We start from the raw sequence: 23,779 nt of genomic DNA, 5'->3' as shown, positions 1-23,779 counted from the left end.
TTACCCGCACACATACTACCGGTTCTTCAGTTTTTCTTTCCTCCTTCTTTTCGACATTTTGAAATGTTTCCATCCTAAAATAGTCACATGTCTGTGTAGAAAAATCATATGTCTTGCTATTCAACCAGAGGGGATGTCACAGTTTAAAGTGTTTTTGACCTAAGCTCTGGCTGTCCAAGGACAGGACTCTCATTACAATTCTTTCACAACTTTTTAAATCGAAACTGCAAAATCTTTCACTAACAAGCAGCCGAGGTGTAGGAAGAATCTTTGAGGAAGGGAATTGCTTATTACTACATGACCTTCTTTTTGCTAACACTGTCCCTCATATGTACAACCACAATGTCATATATAAAACCTTGTCTGCCCTACAGATACTTGTAGATGTTTGATGTGCATAAAATGTATTTTTGTATACGTTTTTAAACTTATTACAAGAGTCCACAGCACGATATACCACACCTGCCACTTTATTAGGTACGTCAACGAGGATAACGAACATGGGTATGTTGTGGTCAAAGGGATAGGTCAGATCAGTAACAGTAGGCTAGGCTGTAGCATTTAAACAGTGCTCAGTCGGTACCAATAGGCCCAAAGTTGGCAAAAAATATCACCGTCACACCACAACCAGTAGCCTGAAATGTTGATACAAGGCAGAATAGAGCAATGCTTTCATGTAGTTTCCACCACATTCTGGCTCTACCATCAGAATGAATTTTTTTTTCCCCAGTTTTTTCCCACTTTTGAGGTTGGTGACCCCGTGCAAACTGTAGCCTCAGTTTCCTGTTCTTATCTGACAGGAGTGGCAGGCAATGTGGTCTTCTGCTGCTGTCGGTTTAATTCCATCTAACCAATCAGCTACTGGCATGTGATTGGCTGATTAGATATTGGTATGAGCAGATATATCTAATAAAGTGGCAGGTCAGTATATATGCACAAATGCTAAATTAATAAGCCGTTTAAGTATATAGTGTGGTATTTGTGACAACCTAGACTTTTTGTTATTGGACAGGCTGTTTTTACAGTAATTGGTGCTTCTGTTATGCTTGCAGGAAATTTTGACCTGTAGCAGTTTCTTAGAATCATATCCCAGTTATTCATGCTTCAGCAAGCCTGCAAAATACGTCACAGCGAGTATTATTTATGTTCGAGACTTACTCTAATTAAATGTATGCTTTCTAATGCTGTTGTTCCTTTTTTTCCTTCTTTTTTTTGTTGTTGTGTTTTTTCCTTTATCACCCAGCAGAGTATATCTGGTGGCCCAGGAAAGACAGGACGAAGTTTCTAATTGGCTTTGTGTGCAGGTGATGCTAATCCAACTTCAAGCACTACAGCGTCACCCCGGCAAAACGAACGAAAGTCGGAACCATATGAAGAAGAAAAGAAAATGTTTATCATCTCAGAAAAATAACAACTGCTGTACTATAATCCAAACCTCCTATAACTTTACAACCTGGTTTGGTATGATGTTTCACGTCGAGTTCATTCACCTACTTTCTTCCTCTGTTAGCTTTTCTTTTGATTAGCTTTGAGAGAGTCGTTTTAGTTGAACCTTTAATTTTGTGTCGTTTTTATTTTATCTTCTGGTATTGTTGTGTAAATCTTTTTTTTTTTTTTTTTTTGCTTTTTTTCATTTGAAGTACGGCGGTCATAGCCAAGAATATCTTCAAAGTCACGTCTTCATCTTTGTACCGGTGAGTCTAAAAGGAAAAAAGCTCGGGATGTTTCATTCAGTCTTTCTGCAAAAAAAAAGAAAAGAAAGAAAACACAAGAAAAAAAAAGCTCAGTGCGGAAAGACTCGGAGAAGAAAAAAAAAACATTTTAAGGAAATTTTAAAGAAGGTATCTAAGTAATAAATCTTAGTAGCTGTTTTATTTCTTGTGATGTCTCATTGTTAACCATAATTACCTATTTTTGGGCAATACAAAGAGGACTCCAATATTTTTATGGTCCTTTTTTATAAGTGTTGTTTTTGTTGTTTAGAAATATATATATATGCTATAACAAATTTCATATAACTACATTGTGAATTCAAACTTGAGAAAAAGAAATGTAGCTGTACATATTATTCCAGTCACTGCATATAACCAACTCAGTGAGAGAATAGCATATTTTTGTGATGGTGTGTCAAAAGAACATGTTATAGCGTGTGAATAGAAGACAAAGCTGTAAACAGTTATTATTCTACTTTTTTTTTTTTCTGCTGGAAGACGGTATAACAACCCCACACGGAAACAAACACACGAACACACACACGCCTAGCGCACACACACTTGCTCTGTAAATACTGAAGCTGAATAATTTTACAAGTGTCATACCAGCAAAATTTACAAGCGGTGAGTCAACACAGTTTTGGAGAAATAATAATAATAATAATCATTTTAAAAAATAAAGAGCCTGATTGGTATCTTTTTGTCTAACTGTTACAGTATCAGTATCATTTCAAAGAGAAAGTTTAAAAGAAAAAAAAGATGATTAAATCCAAAGCACACTGTACTTAGATGTGAAGATTAGAACTTGAAGCAGGCTCTGCGCATCCTGACACTTTTCTACTCTTGAGAGGAACTTGTTAGCTGCAATGTTGATGTTTGTTTCATCCTGCACGTTCCCGATTAGTTCTTTTTCTTTCCTTTGGAACACAACACCTGGGCTCTGTGCTCGAGTCTTTATGTAACGCTCGTTGTCCGACTCAGATCTTTTTCTTTCTTTTTTTTTTTTTGAGTGAATTAGGAAAGTAAACGTTTTGATACCATACCTCAGCCTTCCTGAGTTCTCTTATGGAATCATTGGCAGGTTTTTTAATTTATTCTAGTGGCAAAACAAATGAAAACACTGAAAGGTAATTAAGCAAGTAATCATTGCACTGTGAGTTGTAAAGTACAGGCCATTTTTTTCTATTTGCACATGTATATGTTGGCTTTTTTTAAAAAAAGAAAAAGGAAACTGCCCTGTGCTTTGGGATAGCATGAAGGATTTCGGAGCTGGCGTGTTCTCGACTAGACAAAACACTTGAGCGTTTTGAGGCGAGTTCACAGCGTGGGAAGAAGTAACTGGTTATGTTGCTGTGTACATTTGGATTTCTTTATAGAGTAGACCCATGTCTCATCTGACAATATTTAATACGGGGTCAAAAGATGACACTGAATAATTCACTATCTACCACTGCACCGGGTTTTCCACAGTACGTGTGGTCGATGGTTTTACTCGTGATGATGATTTATTAATAATAATCATAATAATAATAATAGGCTCCAGTATGCGTTCAAGTTTTGAAATCCGATGCCGCCGCAGATGCGTTTGCTGTTTTCCTTTTACCCGCGTCTCGTCTCATTTCTTTTCCTTTTAAAACAACCAGGTAAAGAACTATGCTGGATTACTTTTAAAGTAAACGATATGGAGGTGTGATCGAGTAATAATTTAAACAGTCAAGAGAAGAAGAAGAAAAAAAAACAACTTGTAATGTTCAAATGTAAAAGAAAATAAGAAACACAAAACTATAAAAAAAAGATGCTTCTTTGCTGATTTCAAGTTTAATCAGAGTTTTATTGATACTTTGTGGTTTATATATTAATAATTGTAATATACTATTAAAATGTACTGTGCATCCATTACTTTCTCTCTTTCCATTCCCCATCCTCAGAGATCCTACGATATTTTGTTGCTCATTCATGTACTTCATTAGTGTGTAAAGAAATCACAGTTAACTTGTAAACAGAGTGCTGTCTTTGATACCAGTGTAGTGCTCTTTGTTGTTCTCCCTTGCTCTACCTCTCCTTTCTCTCATATTTATCCCTCTCCCTCTTGCGCTCTTTTTCTATCTCCTGTAATTACAAAGTAGATGTTATAGAGGACTCATTAATATAATACTTGTAGTGAATAGTGGATTTAGGACCAGTCGAGATATACCTTTCTCTCAACGATCATGTTATTCTGGTATTTGCAGACAGTTATTTTGTTAGAGGTTCATTGTAATTTTTCCCTGTATGTTTTTTTTCTTTTCTTTTTTCTTTTGGTTTGGTTTTGCCACTCTCACATGGTTTCAGCTAACCAAAGCTCTCATGGATGAACAATAGAGAAATAGTTGCTGTAAGATGGAATTGTACACAAGGCATTATTTGGATCCCCACCCTTGAATGTTTTTAAAGGGGTGTGCCATACTACCTTAAATGCTAATGCTAGATATGCAAAACTTTTGTGTTTGATTGTTTCTTTCCCTTTTTTTTCCAAGAGGGACACAAGCTGAAATCACGGGAAAAAAAACAATTTTTACTTAAGATATTTCATATTTTTTTAAGAGACATGCGAGTTATTACCACATACGTCATCAGTCACAGAGCTGTTTAAAGAGCCTCTTCTATCTTTTAATGTTTGTACACTTTGCAGATATCCCAGGCTCCTCTGGTGTCATTTTTTTTAGATGATACAGTTTTTGAGCTCTTATTTATTTGGGAACTGTTAATGACTTTTTTTAAAATCTTATTTGAATCTGTTAACAGTGTTTCTGACACTACAGAGGCATTACTGACACACACAGAGAAACACTGCAAATACTGAACAGAGAACCATTAGAGGAATATCAGCAGGTGCTGAGGGGTGTCGAGTTTGTCACGTCTGATTAACAGACAGTTAAATTCCTGTCCAGAGTTGGACCTGCAACCTGAAGCTGTGATGCATTGCCAAGCTAGAATAGATTATTATTAACAACCTTGTCAAAGGATGCCTGGACTTAACATGTTTAGATTTACACAAGCAAAAGCAAACTTATTAAAACAATGGGATTGCTGCTGGAGCCGCTGCTTGGACCCCTAATACAGCCAGTGCAGTTGAGCCTTTTTGAGCATAATCTCTGTTTGCTAATTTACTGGCTCTTTAAATTAACGATTAATATTACTCTGTTGTTAATAAGTTAACATTAGTGCGCTCTTTCTTCCTAACCAGTCTGCACACAGCACATAGAGTACACAGCAGCTTTGTCAGTGATGCTAATAAGTTATCTTGTTTTGTTTTTGTTTTTTTAAAGTAAATGATAAAAGTCAATGATCTTTACTTTACTTTCTGAAGGTAAAATTGTTCTTTTTTAAAAATTAAAATTAGGCAGCGGCCAACTATCGCATACGTCAGTATCTTAGCGAGGTAGAGTGATCACTCACTTTAGAAAAATGCAGTATTTGTGGAAAAAGTTTTATTGTTTGAAATATAAAAAGAAATGTATTAATAGCAGAAGAACAATAACTGAACACATTTTGGTTATAATTTAATTCTCAAAATAATAAAGAAATTCCTCCTGTTCATTTAAATATTTTAATTGTATAATTAACTCAAACGCAACCCAGTCGCGTTTCAGTTTTCTTGGCGTTTTTTTCCAAACAGCATATACCAGAGCAGCAAGCACACACTACACTGTGCTGTCGCGGTGCCTGTTGTCTCTTAGTCTATAATTAACCCTTTTTCACTGGAAAGAAGGCTTGAAATGGCTTGTTTTCCCTCACACAATATCAAAATTGACTCTTCTATTGTTTTGTGATCCTGTAGCTTGGACTTTAAGGTAGCATGGCTCTGTTGCTGTAATTTCATTTTATCTCAAACTGACAGCAGTTTACAGCTGATGAATGTTACACATCTTAGTAGACTAGCTTATCCATTTGGGGAGAGGGGAGGGGACTTGGTTTAAGAAAAAAAAAATAATCAAAAAAGAAAAAAAGTCAACCTGGAAGGTGTTGACATTTGTAGTGTACTACCGTATCCATTTAAACTTGAATCTCGAGGCAAGTGCTAGGCAATGGCCAAACAACCCCATCAGTTCGAGGTGGGGGTGGGGGGGGAATCCCACCCTGAAACCATACACACTTATGGGATTTCTGTCATCCTGGGTTCACAAGCGTTTTCTGAATATGAACAAAAGTTTCCTAAAAGCTGGAACACCAGGCTTTACAGGCTCTGCTCCATTTCCAATGAATCAGACAGACTTTGAAGGCTCATTGAATGTTCTTGAGCATTTTTATCCAAAAAGAGGCTTACTCATAGTGGTGCTAATGGGTTTTTTGAAAAAGCAAAAAACCAGACAGTGTGCCCTTATCTCTGAGAGATACTGGATACCGTCACAGTGAACACAAAGTTAGGTCTCCAGCCAGTTCACAAAGTGACTCTCGCTAACAACGCTATTTAAAGTTTTTATGGCTCGATATATCAAAGATCAGTTCATGTTCACAAATCTGGACTGAACTCTTCAAGGTGACGGAAATGGCACAAGTTCGCCTGTACTACTGTGTTTTTGGGGTGAACTTCCCCTCCAGTCCAAACCATTGCCATCTCACGCCATGCTCATCGCCAAATATATACATATAATTGCAATATATATGTATATAGATGAATATATATACTTGCAATTCACGCTCATTTGAACTGAATAATATTAGACTGGAGACCTCAGCTGTATACAGAATAATCCTCGTCACACAGCCACGCCCAGGTTCATTTAGTCCACTCATCATTATTGGTTCGCCATCATGCGAGTTCTCCCCCGGCGTGTTGTCGAGGTTGGAGTGGACCGCACGGCCACGAGGGGTGTCCAGAGGCTCTTCAGACTGCACGGCCTGCAATGTGAGGCTCTGCCGTGTCTCCGCAGGCTGAGCGCAGAGCTCTCTCCACCGCTGTCTGCCCATTCCTAACACTTGCCCCTTTTTTTTATGTTAACCGACTTTTTATGGCGAGAGACAGACAGACTTGACTGACATCTGAAAGCATCTTTCAGGTTATCATATGGCTTGCTCAAGCCCTGTTGTAAAATATACTAAAATAATAATGATAATAATAATGGATGGGGGTCTCTCACATATCAAATGTGGAAAGTCTAATTTTATATTTGTATTTTCAAATAATAATATTGACAAAAAAATGTCTGTGAAAGGTTTCCATCCTCTACTGTGGTCCAGAAATCGATGTGTCTGTCTGGAAAATAAATAAAATAAACTGAATTGTTATATGACTTCTTTCCACTGTTGCGTAGTATTTGTGTTTTTCTGAACCCGAATATCACAGTGCAGATTTGTGGGAAACTATCACTATTATATCACAGAATTATGTTTATTTTCTGTTTATTTTATTTTTTAAAAAAGGGATAATATCATATCGCATTTTGACCGGACCACACACACTGAGCATGTTAGCTCCTGGGATCCTTCGAGGTCTCTCATAAGTCAGCAGGATTAATAGCCTAAGATGCATTTGGGGAAAATGGTGAGCAAACAAAGACTGACGTGTAATTCTGCTGCCCCTCAGTGGTCTCTCGCAGCGCCTGAGAAGATGCAGTGCTTTCAGGGAAGCACATTCGCCAGTGCCTTATTCTTCATCAGCGTCACATGGAGAGCATCAGCATTAGCCGAGGCTCAGTGTATAAACGGCTGGGGATGTGATAGAGTAGATGAGCAAACAGGCTGCTGCATGACAGGCCATTTCAGGGCCTTACAATAGTACCTTTTGATGCGTTTGTCACGCTGTGCTTAGTTCTGCTTCTTCCCGAGATGGAGAATTTAACCTCAGATGGCAGAAGCAAAAATCTGATTCCGAGTCATTTTCTGAGGTGAAACACTTGACGATGAAGAAAAAATTCAGCTGCTTTCTGACTGGATCGTTCCATTTTTTCACACATTTTTTACTAAAGCTAACTCACAGACACACTAAGGATAACAATAGTTTATTGAGTTCACGACAATAGATTTAAAACACCTTTTTTTGTATATGTTTACCGTGATAGATGGCGATAGTTAAACATGACGCCGGTGGAATTCAGGGATCAGGATTTTTAATGTGGGTGCTTGTCAGGTGAGACCGACGGTCCGACAGCTCCATCACTCACTTAGACACGGCAATCCATAAATTCAGACTGAGATCAATACTCTTGGCTCAGCTCTGTTTTTCACAGCCGAGGCACTGCGAGTTTAGATCACGCTGCATTCATTTTTGTGTTTGTGTAATGAGCACAATGATGATCCAATTTGGCAGTGTGGGCTGTTTCACTTTCTTACAAAAGAAACTGCTCTGGATTTTCTTGCTGTCTGTCCGAGGAATTGACTCTTAGATTTAAAGAAATCAAAGCAAACATTAATACAGGCGAAACTTTAGAAGCAAAGATGGTAAATATGAAAAATGGCTTAACCTCAGGCAGATGTGAACAGAGTTTGTCCAGACTCTGGTCACTGTAATTAGCAGACAAATCTGTCAAAGAGCCGATGCTCACGTTGACTGTGTTTTTAACTCAGAGGCCTAACTGCTTGACCTTTCCAGTCCACCTGCCTTTAATTAAGTGCTAATTAAAAGTGCCATTATGATCAGAGAGCTCTACACTCGTCGGCCCTTAAATACAAGGATTCGGGTCTTTAGTGGAACTCGGCAAGACAATCAGCAGTCATGGGAGCTAAATGTCAGCTCACAGCGGAGAAAAGGAAGCTGTAATAATCTGTGAAATCAAACTTTGCTTTAAAGTAGAAATACTATAAATGATATTTGAGGATGAGCCTCTATACTGTGAAAATGTATCTCCTGTTTCAAAAAAAAGGGTAAATGTGAAAGGGGCTAAGGGTCGTGATTAGCATTATCCAAACAGACACAAACACAGATCATAGCAAATATGTGGGGCATATAGCAGCATGTCACAGGCTCATTTGATGGCCTCACCTCATACCAGTCACACTGTGCAAATTTCCCATGGGCCAGCACTAACAGGCTGAATGTGACAGCTCCTGGCAAACACAAAACAAGCCACAGTGCACGGAAATGCCATTGCGAGGATGCAGCATGGCAACGACGGCGGCGATGCTGAGGTTGCTGTGGAGGTGTAATGAAGAAGTTCAAGAGGTGGTCCATTTCCACCTCCGTGTGCCTGAAAAGCAGAGGGAGAGAGAGCGGAAGAATACCTTTCCGCCATGCATATTCATGGCGTGATGTGGTGCTGCAGGAGACTCACATCCCCCATCCTCAGCCTGCGAGGACACCTCAGAGCCCCTCAGCACTTATTAACGGTAATTAAGAGCTAGTCTGAGATGCTGGCAATGTTTAATTGCCAATTACAGGTAGGTTAGCTATAGATGAAAATGACAGCTATTTATGTATCACATCAGCCTAAATCATCAAGTTGTGTTTATGCCTTGAAAATGGGAAAGGAATGAAAGGTTGGGAAGCATCCAGGATCCTCACACGAGCCTGGCATTGTAGGAATTCAAGTGCAATAATGAGCAATGTTCAATGGATATGCACTTAATTTTATGTGCATCACTAAATTATCTCCCCACACAGCCATGTAATGGTTGCTCCTCTTTTGAAGCGGAAAATTTTTTTGACAGTGCTGTGTAATAGAGTCAATAGTTGATGAGAAGACTGCTGTGGATGGGGAGATGAGGCACTCAGGTGGCTGTTTCCTCCCAGACTCCAGGCCTAATGTAGCCTTTGGCATGGAAATTGACGTGACATTGATGGGCACTCTCCCGCCAGCAGAGAGTCATGTGCCTGCACAGCCTTCCAATTCGCTAATAATTGCTGATTAAAAACTAGTTAAGAGTCCATGAAAACTCAAATATGCATTAACCAAATGACCTTCTGGGAATGGCAAACGTCTGAAGCCAAGAGCACAGGTGCTTTTCTTGTGCGGGCTTGGATCGTGGATCGTTGTTTAAGAAACAAATGGGAGCGTACTGAGTTGTTCTACTGAGCTTTTAGGAAATTACTTTTATTATGACCCCATCTTCACTCTGTTGTTTCACAGCTCACGTCACCTTTCATTACAGAATATTACGGTATAGTCTCTAAAGTTTTAAATAACATCAGAAAAATTATATTAAATAGCATAATCCAATAGATTAGGCCTTGGTTTTTATAGGTGGCAGCCTGTTAGACTATAGATTATGAACAATCTAAATCAGGATAGTTTTGCTTTAAAAATTGCAACAGATGTGATAACTGTAATCTCATTACTTTCATATGTTAATTATTACTCTAATATAAATTATGCTAATTACAATTTGTTGCGAGGGTAAGGATTATCACACTACCGTTCTACCCAGTGAAGGTTTTGACAGCATTTATATCACCTCATTAATACAATGCCATTGTTTTGTCTACGTCTAGTTTGTTTCTTTTATCTGTTGTCATAGATGTGCCTCGTTAAATATACATATATAATATATATAATCATTTTCTCCAGTAAAGTATGCTTTTGCATTTGAATTCTTACAGGTGAGGAAAGACGCTGTGTCCAGTCTATTTTCAGCCATTATAGTGTCTGTAATTCGAGAGAGTGTGTGTAGCCAGCAGCATGAAAAGCAGGGTAGACCATGAGCTAAGTGACTCAGAAAATTCACATATTGTGCCCCTATTTTCTCTCATATTATCCACCAGATGAAGCATTACATGCTTACAAAGGCCATCAGTTTTGGCCCCCGACTACAGAGGATGCAGCTGTCTGTTCATTGTTCATCATCATTGTCTTCATGGATCTGATGATGCTCCCGAATCAATAGTTGCCTCAGAGCAAACTAGTGAGCAACAGACTGTAGAAGCAGGCGAGAGTGACAATTATCACTGGAGGACAGAGTGAAAATACAAAGTAGGTGTCAAGGGAGGCGGGGGGGTTGGGGGGTATTGGTGTTGATGGGATCATTACCAACGGATTAATGGTTCTTTAGCTGGGTACTACAAAATGCTCAGATAGAAAAATATACTATCTAATCACCCAATCACAACTTGGTGCATTTAGGCATGCTGTCAGCACAACCTGCTGAAGTTCAAACTCAACATCAGAATGGGGAAGAAAGGTGATTTAAGTGACAATGAATGTGGAATTGTTGTTGGTGCCAGATGGGCTGATCTACTGGGATTTTTCCCAAACAACTATCTCTAGATTTTACACAGAGAAAGTCTGACAACAACAACAAGTACACATATATATCCAGTGGGCACCAGTTTTCTGTTTAAAAATGCCTTGTTGATCTTAGAGGTGAGAGGAGAATGGCTGGAGTGCTTGGAGCTAATAGGAAGGTAGCAGTAACTCAAACAACCACTCATTACAAATAAGGTGAGGTATCTCTGAAACCTGTCAAAACCTGAAATAAACATGAAAGTATGGATCATTCCACTTCCAGTGGGAGTCCAACCCAATATGAGCCAGTTATCTCTTATAGGCTGGCTGGTCATAGTACATTGGTGCAATCTTATCTTTATTTAAAAGTGTACAATCAGGCATAACATTATGAGCACTGACAGGTGAAGTGAATAACACTGATTATCTCTTCATCATGGCACCTGTTACTAGGTGTGATGTATTAGGGGGCATGTGAACATGTCGTCACAGTTGATGTGTTAGAAGCAGAAAAAATGGGCAAGTGGAAGAGTGATGAACCAGTGTCAGGGTCATGGGTGGCCAAGGCTCACTGATGCATTGGGGAGCGGACGATCCAGCAGCCAAGCTACTGAGGCTCAAATAGCAGAAATTTTAGAAAAGTGTGAGAATACACAGTGCATCTGTGCATTGTTGCATATGTGGCTGCACAGCTGCAGAACAATCAGGGTGACCATGCTGACTCTGGTCTGCCCAAGAAAGTGCCAAAAATGGGCACATAAGCATCAGAACCATATCTGGTCATATCTGATGAATCATGTTTCTTTTTACATCACGTGGATGGATGTGTTCGTGTGTGTAACTAACCTGGGGAACACCTGGTACCAAGACGCACTATAGGAAGAAGACAAGCCAGAGGAGGCAGTGTGATGTTTTGGGTAATGTTCTGCAGGTAAGTGTTGGGTCATGCCATTCATGTGACAGTAGCTTGGACACGTACCACCCTAACTAAGCATTGATGTAGAACACACACACCCTTTTATGGTAACGGTAGTCTCTGACGGGTGTGGCCTCTGTCAGCATGATAAGGCTCTCAGTTACAAAGCACAAGTGGTTCAGGAATGGTTTGAGGAGCAGGACAACGAGTTTGAGGTGTTGACTTGACCTCCAAATTCCCCAGATCTCATTCCAATCGAGCATCTGTGGGATATGCTGGACAAACAGCTTTAATCTATGTTGACCCCACCTCTCAACTTACAGGACTTAAAGGATCTGTTGCTATCATATCAGCAATCATATCAGCAAAAGGGGGGACCAACATATTCTTTTTGTGTCTCAGTTTGGATATTTGAGAAGGTGCCAGGTACCACAGCTGAAAATACTGAATTCTCTGATATCTTTTAACTTTGATTCGCTTACACTGAAACTCCCACTCGTCTTGCATGTCCTTGTGTGGTGTCTTCTCAGAGTAAGAAATTGACAAGAAGAGTTTAACAGCCTCATTTGCTGTCAGAAAAATTGCCATCAAAACGACAGTGTTTGATGTCCAGAGTTACTGTCAGCAAACAGCCATATCACAGCACAGTGTATTCCAGATGTGATACGGTATCATCAAAAAAAACATCTACAAAGTATCGCTGTCCTGATAAAAGAATGTCCATGTCATTTTTAATGCAATAAAAAAGCCCCCCCCCCCAAAAAATCAGTTTTGCTGCCTCTGAAGCCGCTGCGAGCGCTAATGAGAACTGTAACCCGCCGTGCATGAGTAGCAGCAAACGCATTTTCATTGGTTAATGCTGGCGTGCAGAGGTCTGTAATCAGATAAAATTGATTTGTGTGAAATCTCAAGCAATTTGTCTCAATATCTGCTTTGGAGAAATGTCAGAGATTTGAAGGCAAGGTCACGCTCAAGGTCATTTTCATATCTCATCAGGAACATTTGTCATCAGCAGGTAACACAGTAACACAAGTGATAATAAATAAACTGGATAGTCGCAGCATCCTCAAATGGCTTTTTCAGAGGAGGAATACACCTACAGTGGTTCAAAGCACCGATTGAATTTATTGTAGTTACAGTTTAACAGCAGTATGAAGTCATGGTAATACATTAGAGAGTAAATCCGAGCCATCGCAGCAGTCTCTTGCCTTTTTATGTTTTTCTTCCCCCGTATGTGTGTCTGTGTGTTTAGTCGACGCATGCTCTTATCAATCTCTGCACAATAACAGAAAACAATTTGCTAATGTTTTGAAAATAGCTTTCCCCATCCTGTGCTCCAGCATTGAGAGATGTATGCACAATTTCATAAACACAATCAGTGCGCTGAATGGTGGCACTGATATTCTGAAAAAAAAAAAAAAAATCTCATTATTGTTCCTGAGCTATGGAAAAGCAGTCAATGGCCCATATCACACAAAAAGCCCCCTCCCCACCTCCCCGTCCTCGTCTTTCTCCCTCCACCCTTCACACCAGCCCAGTGGCACACAAAGCTTAATTCCACCTAGAAGCAAACACTATGCGGCAGTTTGCTGAGAGAATATTAGAGATGACCTGAAAGAAATCATCGGCGGGACAGCTTGCATTTGCCACAGTTTTCTGAGGCTACGCCGGCGCTCCTGTCGTTCGGATCACGTGGACGTGCTGCTGCTGTCTTGTTCCGTCAGTGCAGCTGGACTGACTCATGTCTGATTTCAATCTGACACCTGTGTCACACATTCTGCCTCCATACATGGATTTCCAGTCCTTTGTAACTTACTCCGGCTTCCTCTCACTCATGTACAAGTGGCAAGAAGAGTGGAGGCCGAGCAGTGTGAGTAAACAGGAAACGAATGATCAGGGGCTTGTGGGATTATATGCAGAGTTAACTAATGGCCACACTTGAAGGGAGGTGGTGGTACGGTGGGGTGGGGGCCACGCTGTACATTACGGAGATCGCTGAGCCCGAGCATGTGGACGGCTTTGTGATGGATGATGACAGCCTGCTGCATAATCACTTCAATGAGTCATAATAAGGGCAGGCATGTATGAAGTCTCTTCAACGTTGACTCTTAGAGCCCTTTTACATTACAGGCACAGTATACACACATATGTATTAAGAAATAATCATAGCCATCTTTTTTTTTCCTCTCATACTAACATTTCCCTCGATGCTTTAAAATATTACAAAGGCAGCTACTTTTATTTTAGACAATGTGAGGGGCCTGGGCCTTACGTTGCTGTTGGTTGTTAGCCTTTTTTTTTCCCTTCCTCCTTTGTAGGTGCTTATAAAAGGCCCCTCCCATCTAATAAAGGAAATTACTTCACCTACTTGGAAGTCTGATTTGGTTTTCATTTACTTTGGTTTGCTTGCGTTGCAGTTAATCCTAAGTTGTGCCACATATTCTTTATAGGTCAGAAACTACAGTTAATACATTTTTTCTTTGTGAACTGTTGCTGTCTGGAACTCCCTTCTCTATGTTCTAAACAACCGTAAGAGATATTTATCATAAGATACCGAGAGGTGTTTGAACTGCTTGAAGATGTTTCAGCTCTCATGTGAGTGATGAGTCAGTCCTAACCAAGAATAACTAAATCAGTTATTTATATATTCACCAAACCATAACCAGGCTACCAACCCTGCAGAGAAGGTCACATACACATACACGCACAGTGTAATGGATCACACTGTGTTAGGCTGTGCTTCTTTCTGTGTTTCTTTGAAACAGGGATTAGGGACTAACATTTATGTAGTCCATTCCCATAGTTTAGAAACTACAGGGCACATTTTCCCTGTTGCTGTGACAGGACAGTAAACGGCATACTACTGTGCCGTCACCACAATGAATATACTGACTGAATGTAATTTTTTCTTTTGTCAAATAGAGACATATCACCTTTTTGTTTGTTTTTAAATAATGTATTTTCAATTATTTTAAAAAATCAAGTTTAGCTTTATGTTGCCTATGAGTAAAGGAGGTTTGACACTGTACATACCAACACTTTTAACCATATTTAGCTATGGCGTAAACCTGCTAAATATGAGCCCGTTAGGACTTGTAATATTGCTATCTTGCTGATGTTAGCATTTAGTTCAAAGCCCTACTGTGCCTAGCTACAGCCTCACAGAGCCGCTAGCATAGCTGTAGGCTCCTGGTCTCTTTACAACAGGTTCAAAATGTCAGTGAAGTAGCTTATTTGCTACCTAGAGAGTTTGCTATGCTCTGGGGATGTATCTAGGTGACACTTTTAAACTCTGCACCAGAGGAGCATGTCTTTGTTGCACACAAAGCTTTATTATCCTTTACTTTAAATTACAATGTTCTATATAGCTTTGGGAAATGAAAATGTGCTGGTGGCCCTAGAGGGCGGTGCCCATTAATCACACATTTTTCAAGTATGACACAGCTCTCAAGCACTGTAAAATAAAATCATAGAAAGAGTTCGAGTTAAAAAAAAACAAAAAAAAATAACATTCATCCCGAGTGTGCTATAGAAAGTATGAGCCATGCACTTTACTCCCAAATCATTTGAGCACTTGCAGCTTCCTGCACTGCTGCACATTCTCAGTGAGCACACTGGTGATGTTAATTAAACTCTGCGAGGGTTCGGGGTGATCGCTGGAACCGGGCCTGCAGTAGCTGTTCTTTGAACCATGATGTACATCAGATCAGTGGCAAACTTTTGAAAGCACTTCAGGCAGACATTGGATAATTTAAGGTTTATGCTGATCATCACAGATCACTAAATGTCAGGGACTGTCTGGTCAGTGCTGATATATTCATACAAGAAAGCGGGAGATGCACTCAGATGATACACTGCCTCTGGTTCCTGTCCCTATCAAGAATGAGCAGCATGTAAGGACCCGTCTAAATGCGTGAGGGCTTTCAATAGAAAAATGGCTCTATGAAGCAGTCCTTGACTGATGGAGCTGAGAAATGTCATAAATCACACTTGTGCTGTAGTAACTTACAAAACCAAACCAGGAGCAACTGAGGAATAAAATTGCAAATTATAGAACCATTTTTCACAAATATAAGGCCGAGATGAGGGTAATAAATACACAATTACACATGGATTTAGAGAAAAAGTCAGATTTAACATTCTCAGCCACAGAGCAGATGGGTTTTAAAAAGCCCCGTTAAGACACAAATGTGTTTTAGATCCAATCCTTCATGTCGTGGGTCACAAGAAAACTGGCCTGTAATATGACAAATCATTATCTGAGAATACTTGTGATATTTAAAAGGTACTTTTTGCAATTACCTTCTTGAAAATATAACTGTACTTTTCACCACCAGGGGGCAGTGCATTACTATTGCAAACAAAGTATTGAAACATTTTAGGATATGTGCTGCTTTTGAACCCTTTTCTAACATCTTCAAGAGGCTTTTCTTTTATCAGGCCTCATTGTTCACAAGAACGTGTTCTTGATGACTTGCCTGGTTAAATCAAGGTTACATTGACTCACTGCACCATCTTGTGGTACAAATTGGTATTAAACAAAAGTACACCTCACTCCAGTTTATCTTCATTTTATATCTCTTCAATGGCATAGAAAAAGACAAAAATATTAAAGGTGCTTTTTTAAAAGCACCTTTAATATCCCATATACTACCAATAATATGTTTCTAATACTCCTGTACTTTTATTCAGGTCACCGATAGTGGAAACAAAGCTGCTTTCTTTCTTTCTTTTTTGAAAAAGGGTCACTGAGCTCATCCTTTTTGCAGCAGTCCTGAGGTGAGAAGACATTCGGCATCTAGTTCAAACACCTCAGCGCAGACGAATTGTTAATAGAAAGATCAAACCTTTTAGTGACCTTCCAGACCACTAGACAATCTCTCTGAGCACCAGTCCACTAACCATCAAGCCCCATGTTGCCTTCACGAAGTGCACAGTAATCAAGGTAAAATTGAAGGGGTGGCAGTAAACACCGGTTCAATTTTATGGACAGAATAGGGGGAGAAAAAAAAATGTGTGTACACGTGTTTGTGGTGAAAATACACCACCTGCAGTGTCAACAGCTTCCAGGGTCATCACAGCATTCGAAGAACTTCCAAATTTAACTCCCTCCACCAGACAAACATTTCAAACTACAGTACTGTGCAAAGGTTTTCAGGGGCTTTCAGAGAGTTTGGAAAAAAGTGGGAAAAAAAATCAAACAAAGTAGCTTTCCAAAGGGGATCTAAGCAGATTACATGCTCATGCAGAAAAAGTCCTATAGCATCTAGAAGTCATAACAGAAACTAAGAAATTTGTATTGAAACATCTAAGTCAAGGTCAAAGTTAAAATTTTATTACATTTTTTGTTCATTTAAATCAGATAAAGAAACATAGTTAAGAAAAAAAAAAATCTAAAAGCTGAGGTGCATGGCCTCTGTTCATAAAATCAAGAGGTGATTAAAATAAGCGTCTCATCTTGTGAAGCTCAGCTTGTGTGACTCAGTGTGTGCTAATCCTACTCCCACAAGGGGGCGTCTTTGAACAACAATCGGCAGCCTTGCTCACTGGTGATGTTGATGATGATGATGCAGCACCTAGAGACCTTTTGATCAAGCTGAGCTCATTAAGACCACATGGTTTCCACTAATGCTGTCCTTGCTAAACAGAGCGACTATGGGAGTGACTGTGAGACACACTGTGAGTGGAAGCGTTTCTAACATATGCTGTCAGAAGAAGCAGAGGAGCAGATGTCTGTGTGTCCTGGAAAACTTCCCATTTGATTTGCAGTTTCTTTAGCTGGTGCTGGCAGCTGAAGAGATGGTTTCACATAACTTTGCAAAGTTGCACAACTGTTTTTGGGTTGTTTTTAATTAAAAAAAAAAAAAAAAAAAGATTTTCCCGTCTCCAAAGCACTGACTTCTCAAATATTTTCTTTGTACTGTTCAAGGACCTATTTATTGGTGTCATTTGTCCACATGGCTTAGGTTTCATTTTACCTTGTGACACCCCATTTCCATCCCAGTGAAAGAAAACAAAGACACAGGAGGAACCAGTGAATAACTCTGTACTTTTAAATTCATTTGAAATAGCTCCTAGCAGCCAATGTGTGTAAATCCGTGTTATTTCGAAACACTGTTTGGGGGGGGGGGGGGGGGGGGGGGGGGGAATCAGCATCCAAACAAAGTGGTGGAAGAATAGTACACATCATTCACTTGAGGAAAGGAATAACACAACAATATCCATATATTGATATTACTTACTGCAGAACTTTTAAATAAAAGTGAAAAACTATTGAGGTTAAGTTACCAGAGGTGTTCATATGAGTGTAATTTATACCATACTGCATTATTGCATTTAGCAGCGGTTTAGCTAATTTCACCTACAATATGTACTGTACTAGTTTATTTGCAGCAAGTCTTTGACACAATAAAAAGTAAAGTTTAACCCTCAAGTAATCAAGCTAATAGTTCTGACTAACATGACAGAGTGAGGCAACTTATGGCCTCATTATATTATACAGGAAAACATTTTGGGGCTCTGTTTGTGTCTATCATAGCTGCAGTACTGCGCAAAAGTCTAGAGCAGGGGTCAGCAACCTTTCACACCCAAAGAGCCATTTGAACCTGGTTTCCACGCAAACGAAAACACTGGGAGCCGCAAATACTTTTTGACATCTAAAATGAAGATAACACTGTATATATTGTTTTTTACCTTTATGCTTTGTGTGAACAACTAAGGTGTGCTGCTTATGAAATCCATGAAGTGCTATAGAGAAAGTTACAATTTATGTATATAATTAACACATTTTGAACTCTTAAAGACATATAACAAAAGGAAAGCTGAACTAAAATGATCCATGTAAACAAAAACGGGTGTGAGCTGCCACCCTTATATATAAGGGTGGCAGCTCACACCAGATATTTTGCCTTTGGGCTTTTGGAGCCTTGACATGACTTATATAAAAAAATAATAATAATTGGGGGGGAAAAAAGCACCATGCTGCTAAAAAAATTAAAAATAGATATTTGCAAAATTCTGCCTAAATATGTATTTTACCTGGTTAATGTGTGTGGCAAGGCGTGGTCTGCAGGAGAGGCGGACGCACCTGAGCGGCACCCGCAATCACGCCTCGCCACCTTCACGTCTGTGCCATCTATGCTGTTGTTGGTATGTGTCGGGCTGTGAGCTGAAAAGCTACAGCTGGCTGTATGCTACAGCAACCGTTTGTGAAAAGTGGTCAATAAAGAGATGCTGAAAAGCATGTTCATGCAAACATCGTCGGGTCTGCCGTGATATGTTTACAATGGGACTTCTGCTCCTGAACCTCTGCGCACAGCATCTGCAAATCGGGGCTGTACAAAGTCACTTTCATCTTTACGCAGGACTGTAAGCTGTCATCTGTGAGGCGTGAGCAGTGTTTGTTTTTAACATAGTTCACGGTGGAGAACAGCTGCTGACATAATGTGGATCCGAAGTTAATTGGCCTACCTGGGGTTGAAAGTCTCGATATATGCACGGCGTTTCGGCGAGCATACCAGCGTCCGCGAGTGTGACGCTTATTGGGAGCGATGAAAAAAAATAAATAAAATATAATTGTATTTTTATATTTAAATATCACAATAATCTTCCAATTTAGAACTACGAGTTAAAAAAAAGAAAAAGAAAGAAAGAACTAACATAAATAAAATACACTTCAGCTAAATACTTCTAATTTATTTTCCCAAACCACGCGGAGCCGCAGTGTAAAGACTAAAGAGCCGCAGGTTGCCGCCCCTGGTCTAGAGTCACCCTTTCCTTTATATTTTGCTTCCAAGGAATTGGATTTCCCCCCACAAACAACTTTCCAGAATTTTAAATTTTTTAACATGTCTTCATGTATGAAAAATGCCAGTGATGACAGTTTGGCAGACATGCATTACATTATTTTTGCACCAACAAGGGGACTTGCCTTTTATACAATACTTCAGTTTTTCCAAGCAAAATATGAAGAAATGAGAACTGATAGAAAATATTCTTACAAACAGAAAATGTATCACCTCCATCCAATATGTAGTAAAGTACCATATACACTCATCAGCCACTCTGTAAGTACACCTGTTCAACTGTTTGTTAGTACAACTACCTAATCAACCAACACTGCAGCAACTCCAACCATTTAGAAAGAGGCCAGAGACAATCAAGACGGCCTGCTGAAGTTTGAGGGATTTTCCCACAGAACGATCTCTAGAGTTTACAGAGAATGTCCCAAAAGAAACTAACCAGTGAGCAGCAGTTCTCTGTGGAACAATGTTTTGTTGATCAGAGGTCCAGGGCCGTGCAGAGAGGTTTAAAGGGGCGGGTGCTCAAAGTTAAAAAGGGGCACATTGAACCAGGCTGAATAACAACAACACACATTCATCAAGAATCTAATATGGGCAACAAGGCAAAGCAAACGTAGTCAATGTTTTAGCTGTTGAGGGGTTGCTGCTGATAGTGCTGGAGGGCAGGGCTGTGTTGATCTGAGACTGTAGACAGTAAAAAGTCCATAGGAGAGATGGTAGCTGATTAAACAAGTGTCATGAGATAATAACAAAATGCAAAGATTGGTGACAGCGCTTAGAACCATAAGGCAACAAAAAACTGTGAGAAATAAATTAGGCTCTGCCTGTGAATCACTCTTTGCTTCTCTTCTTCCTTCCATCCCATCATTTCATATATCACTCTCCACTTGCTGTCTATCTGAGAACAAGGCACAACTTGCTATTGCAATAAACTATAATCTAATTATCCACACCTAACAACTCCAGCACTTAATCTATAATAAAATAATGACAGAAAAATGTTATAGCACTGCCTTTAGTAGCCTCACACAGCTCCTACCGTTTCCTCCTCATGTCCTTACCAGCCATGTCTGGACAATGTTATATCATGAGTAATATATATATATATATATTTTTTTTAAATCCATCTAACTAAAACACACACATGCACGCACACACAGGGACATTTTAGACCTTCTTCAGAATACTGTATATACTATGGGCATCATGGTGCTGATCCAGAATCCTTACATTATTATTTATTACTAGAGCTACAATAATAAAGCAATGAGGAGGGGGAAGTAATAAATATGAAATAATGTATTTATGATGATTCCATTTGTTTCACTATCCACTCTGTGCAGGGGCAAAGCTTATTACATTTTTAAACTGTAGAGATACAATAATTTTACTGCTGTAAAATCCAAATTTTGTCTTATTTAAAATATAAATTAATATAATCTGCTTCTTAATGTATGTTCTTTAAAATACAGCGTGTTTTTTAATATATTATAATTATGCATAATTATGTGGACATGCATATTAGATCGTTTTTTAGTGAAATATAATACCCCCAGAAAGGCCGGAAAAGCCCTGTAACTTGCTTTAAAACTAAATATGTTCCCTAAAACGGTGACAGAGCTACAGACCCATGACAGCCTTACACAGGTAGCCAGCAGCTATGACCAGCACTACTTGTGCAGTTAATACAAGGACAGGTAATGTTTGTCGCGCTGTTGCACACACAGCACGCTCGTTTGTTTCAGTTCGTCAGTTGCCACAAGACAACTTACCAACTGTACGTAATAAGCTAATACTCCTGGGTGCTACACACTACAGTGTACGCTGTACACCTACTTACTGGTTTTGTCGCATCAGTCTGCGTCTCTGAGTTAACTTGTGTCTCTCCTACAGCTCCGGACCGCTAAAAATGCGCGTGCTCTTTGTGAGCTCGTTCCCGGCTCGTAACCAGCGCGTTCTGCCGTCAAGGGCGATCATTGGTTAAATGTGATCATGTGACTTATGCAAGCCAGATCCTTTTATTTAGCAAAACTGTGATTAATAGTTAAATATTATTGTTGAGGGGCACAGACAGGACTCCGCACGCACACACACATTTAAAAAAAAAAAAAAAAGTTGCCTCAACAAAAGGGCACTTTGGGCACCCATCAGGAAAGGGGCGGGTGCTCAAGCCCCTCTAGCCCCCCCCCCCCTCTGCACGTGCCTGCAGAGGTCAGAGGAAAAAGGCCAGAGCATCAGATAGGAAGGCAACAGTAACTCAAGTAACCATTTGTTACAACCAAGGTATGCAGAAGAGCACGTGGGCAGCAGAGGACCACACTGGTTGCCAATCCGATCAGAATAGGAAAATGAGGCTGCAATTCACATAGGCTCATAAAAACTGGACAGAAGATGGTTTTTAAAAAAACAAAACAAAAACAAAAACAAAACAAAACAAAAAAAAACAAAAAAACACTTCCTTGGTCTGAAGAGTCTCAGTTTCTGAATGCAGAGTCAGAATTTGGCATAAACAAAAGCCAAGTACCGATCCATCCTACCTTGTTCAGGCTGCTGGGGTTGGTGTAACGGTATAAGATCTTTTCATGGCACACTTTAGCCGATGAACCTGTAACATCGTCATGCCAATATGGACCAAAATGTCAGCACCTTGTTGAGACAGTGCTACAGAAAATTTAAAAGAAAAACAAGGGTTCAATACTTAACTACCAAAACTGCAAATAAAGTGACCAGCGTATAACAGCACAAAAATTGTCCAAGGTTCGCAAATTGCACTGTGTCCCATTCTAACACTGCTTAACAGCTGACACAGTACAGGTCGTAAAAAGAGTCCTGCTTTATTACGGTCTTAAGGCCCAGTCTTTCAGAGTGATGGAAAAACCCTTCTGTTACTTTAGAATTGTGCTTAAATTTAGCCCTAGGCTTAGGGGAGAAAAAAAAAAAAAAAGGGGTCACACCCACAAGAATCAAACAGAAGCCTTGAAGCTTATCTGTGGGTTAAATTGGATAATGGGATTTAAGATTTGCAACGTGTCTGTAGTAGTGCACAAGGTTGAGATAATGTGTCACAGGAAACACTGTGTCAGTGTGCAACCAAAACAGAAAACACAAACACTGCTTTCATGAAAATTTGACATTTTAATGGAAACTAAAATTGTGAACACTGGAGTTTTCTCTCTCTCTCTTTTTTTTTTTGTAAATTGACTATTACATTGTTTGGAATTTGAGGGTTATTATCATGCTTTGAAAATAAAACGAACATTTTAATGTGACACTTCTGTTAAATTCAAAAACAAAAGAAAATTAAATAATCAGACTGCTCACTTAAAAACTTAAATGCCAACCTGTAAGACATGAGAAAGAAATGCCATTGCCTCGTGTTTTAAGAAGGGCAAGAGATGGAGAATCGATGAGAGGAGGAGCAGAAAAAAAAATAAAAAAAATGCATGAACACAAACAGCAGCCATTTGAGATGACAAAGAAAAGGAGGACGATTCGGCACATATCATCTCTTATGACTGAATCCTTTAAAAGGACATGTGTCACCCTTGTTTACTCCCATTGTAACTACCTCTCAGGTGTCACTGAAAGAAAAAAAATTTAATTAAACAAAACAAAAAGCCCTATGTAAATTTAAAACACTTCCAAGAGGCAATAACAGTTTAAAGAAGGGACAGTTTTTAAGTCAAGCACAAACACCAAGTCCAGCATTTCCCGTTACAGATGACTGATTACTGGATGATGAAGCAGCACTTCCGGTATTTGTTTTAAGAATCCCCCCCCCCCCACACACCGTAAGTCAACGCGCTCAAAGTGACATTCAGCTGCTACAGTAGTGACTTCTCATCTCCATCAACCGCCCTCTGTCTGTCTGTGCATTTGTCATTCAGTAGCTGAATATCTGAGTAGTGTACCTTTGGCGAAAGCAGATTCAGAGCTGTTGAACTGCACTTTTAAAAAAAAAAAAAAAAAAAAAAACAAAAAAAAAAAAAAAAAAAAAAAAAAAAAAAAAAAAAAAATCACCTCGCCCCCCCCACCTCACAACATGATCAACAACACGACAAATAAAAATATAATCAAGAGGAACTCTGGATGCAGTGTTTTCAATGCTCATCACTCCATCAGAACTATCTGAAGAATTAAGGAAATTTGTATAAAATTGGATGAGAGAAAAACAAACAAACAAAACCCATTGAGGGCAAATATCTTGACATT

At 39.4% G+C, this 23,779-nt stretch overlaps 1 protein-coding gene and 1 long non-coding RNA gene across 2 annotated transcripts in view; both read left to right on the top strand.

Moving 5' to 3' along the window:
- The window catches only part of msi2b (musashi RNA-binding protein 2b), a 266,419-nt gene extending 259,426 nt beyond the window's left edge, over nucleotides 1-6,993 (top strand). Inside the window, 1 exon segment of the mRNA XM_040014591.1 lies at nucleotides 1,247-6,993. Coding sequence (XP_039870525.1) covers nucleotides 1,247-1,288 — 42 coding nt within the window. The 3' untranslated portion in view covers nucleotides 1,289-6,993.
- Nucleotides 6,994-19,861: 12,868 nt separating this feature from the next.
- Nucleotides 19,862-21,964, top strand: LOC120723269. Its single transcript, XR_005693702.1, has 2 exons — nucleotides 19,862-20,051; nucleotides 21,779-21,964. It is a non-coding gene; the product is annotated as an uncharacterized LOC120723269 (long non-coding RNA).
- Nucleotides 21,965-23,779: the final 1,815 nt, after the last annotated feature.

This window comes from Simochromis diagramma, unplaced genomic scaffold (assembly GCF_900408965.1).
Source record: "Simochromis diagramma unplaced genomic scaffold, fSimDia1.1 OVJJ01000676.1, whole genome shotgun sequence".
In the NCBI taxonomy this organism is placed as follows: domain Eukaryota; kingdom Metazoa; phylum Chordata; class Actinopteri; order Cichliformes; family Cichlidae; genus Simochromis; species Simochromis diagramma.
Note: the sequence above shows the minus strand (reverse complement) of the source record. Positions and strands in the feature narration are given on the sequence as shown.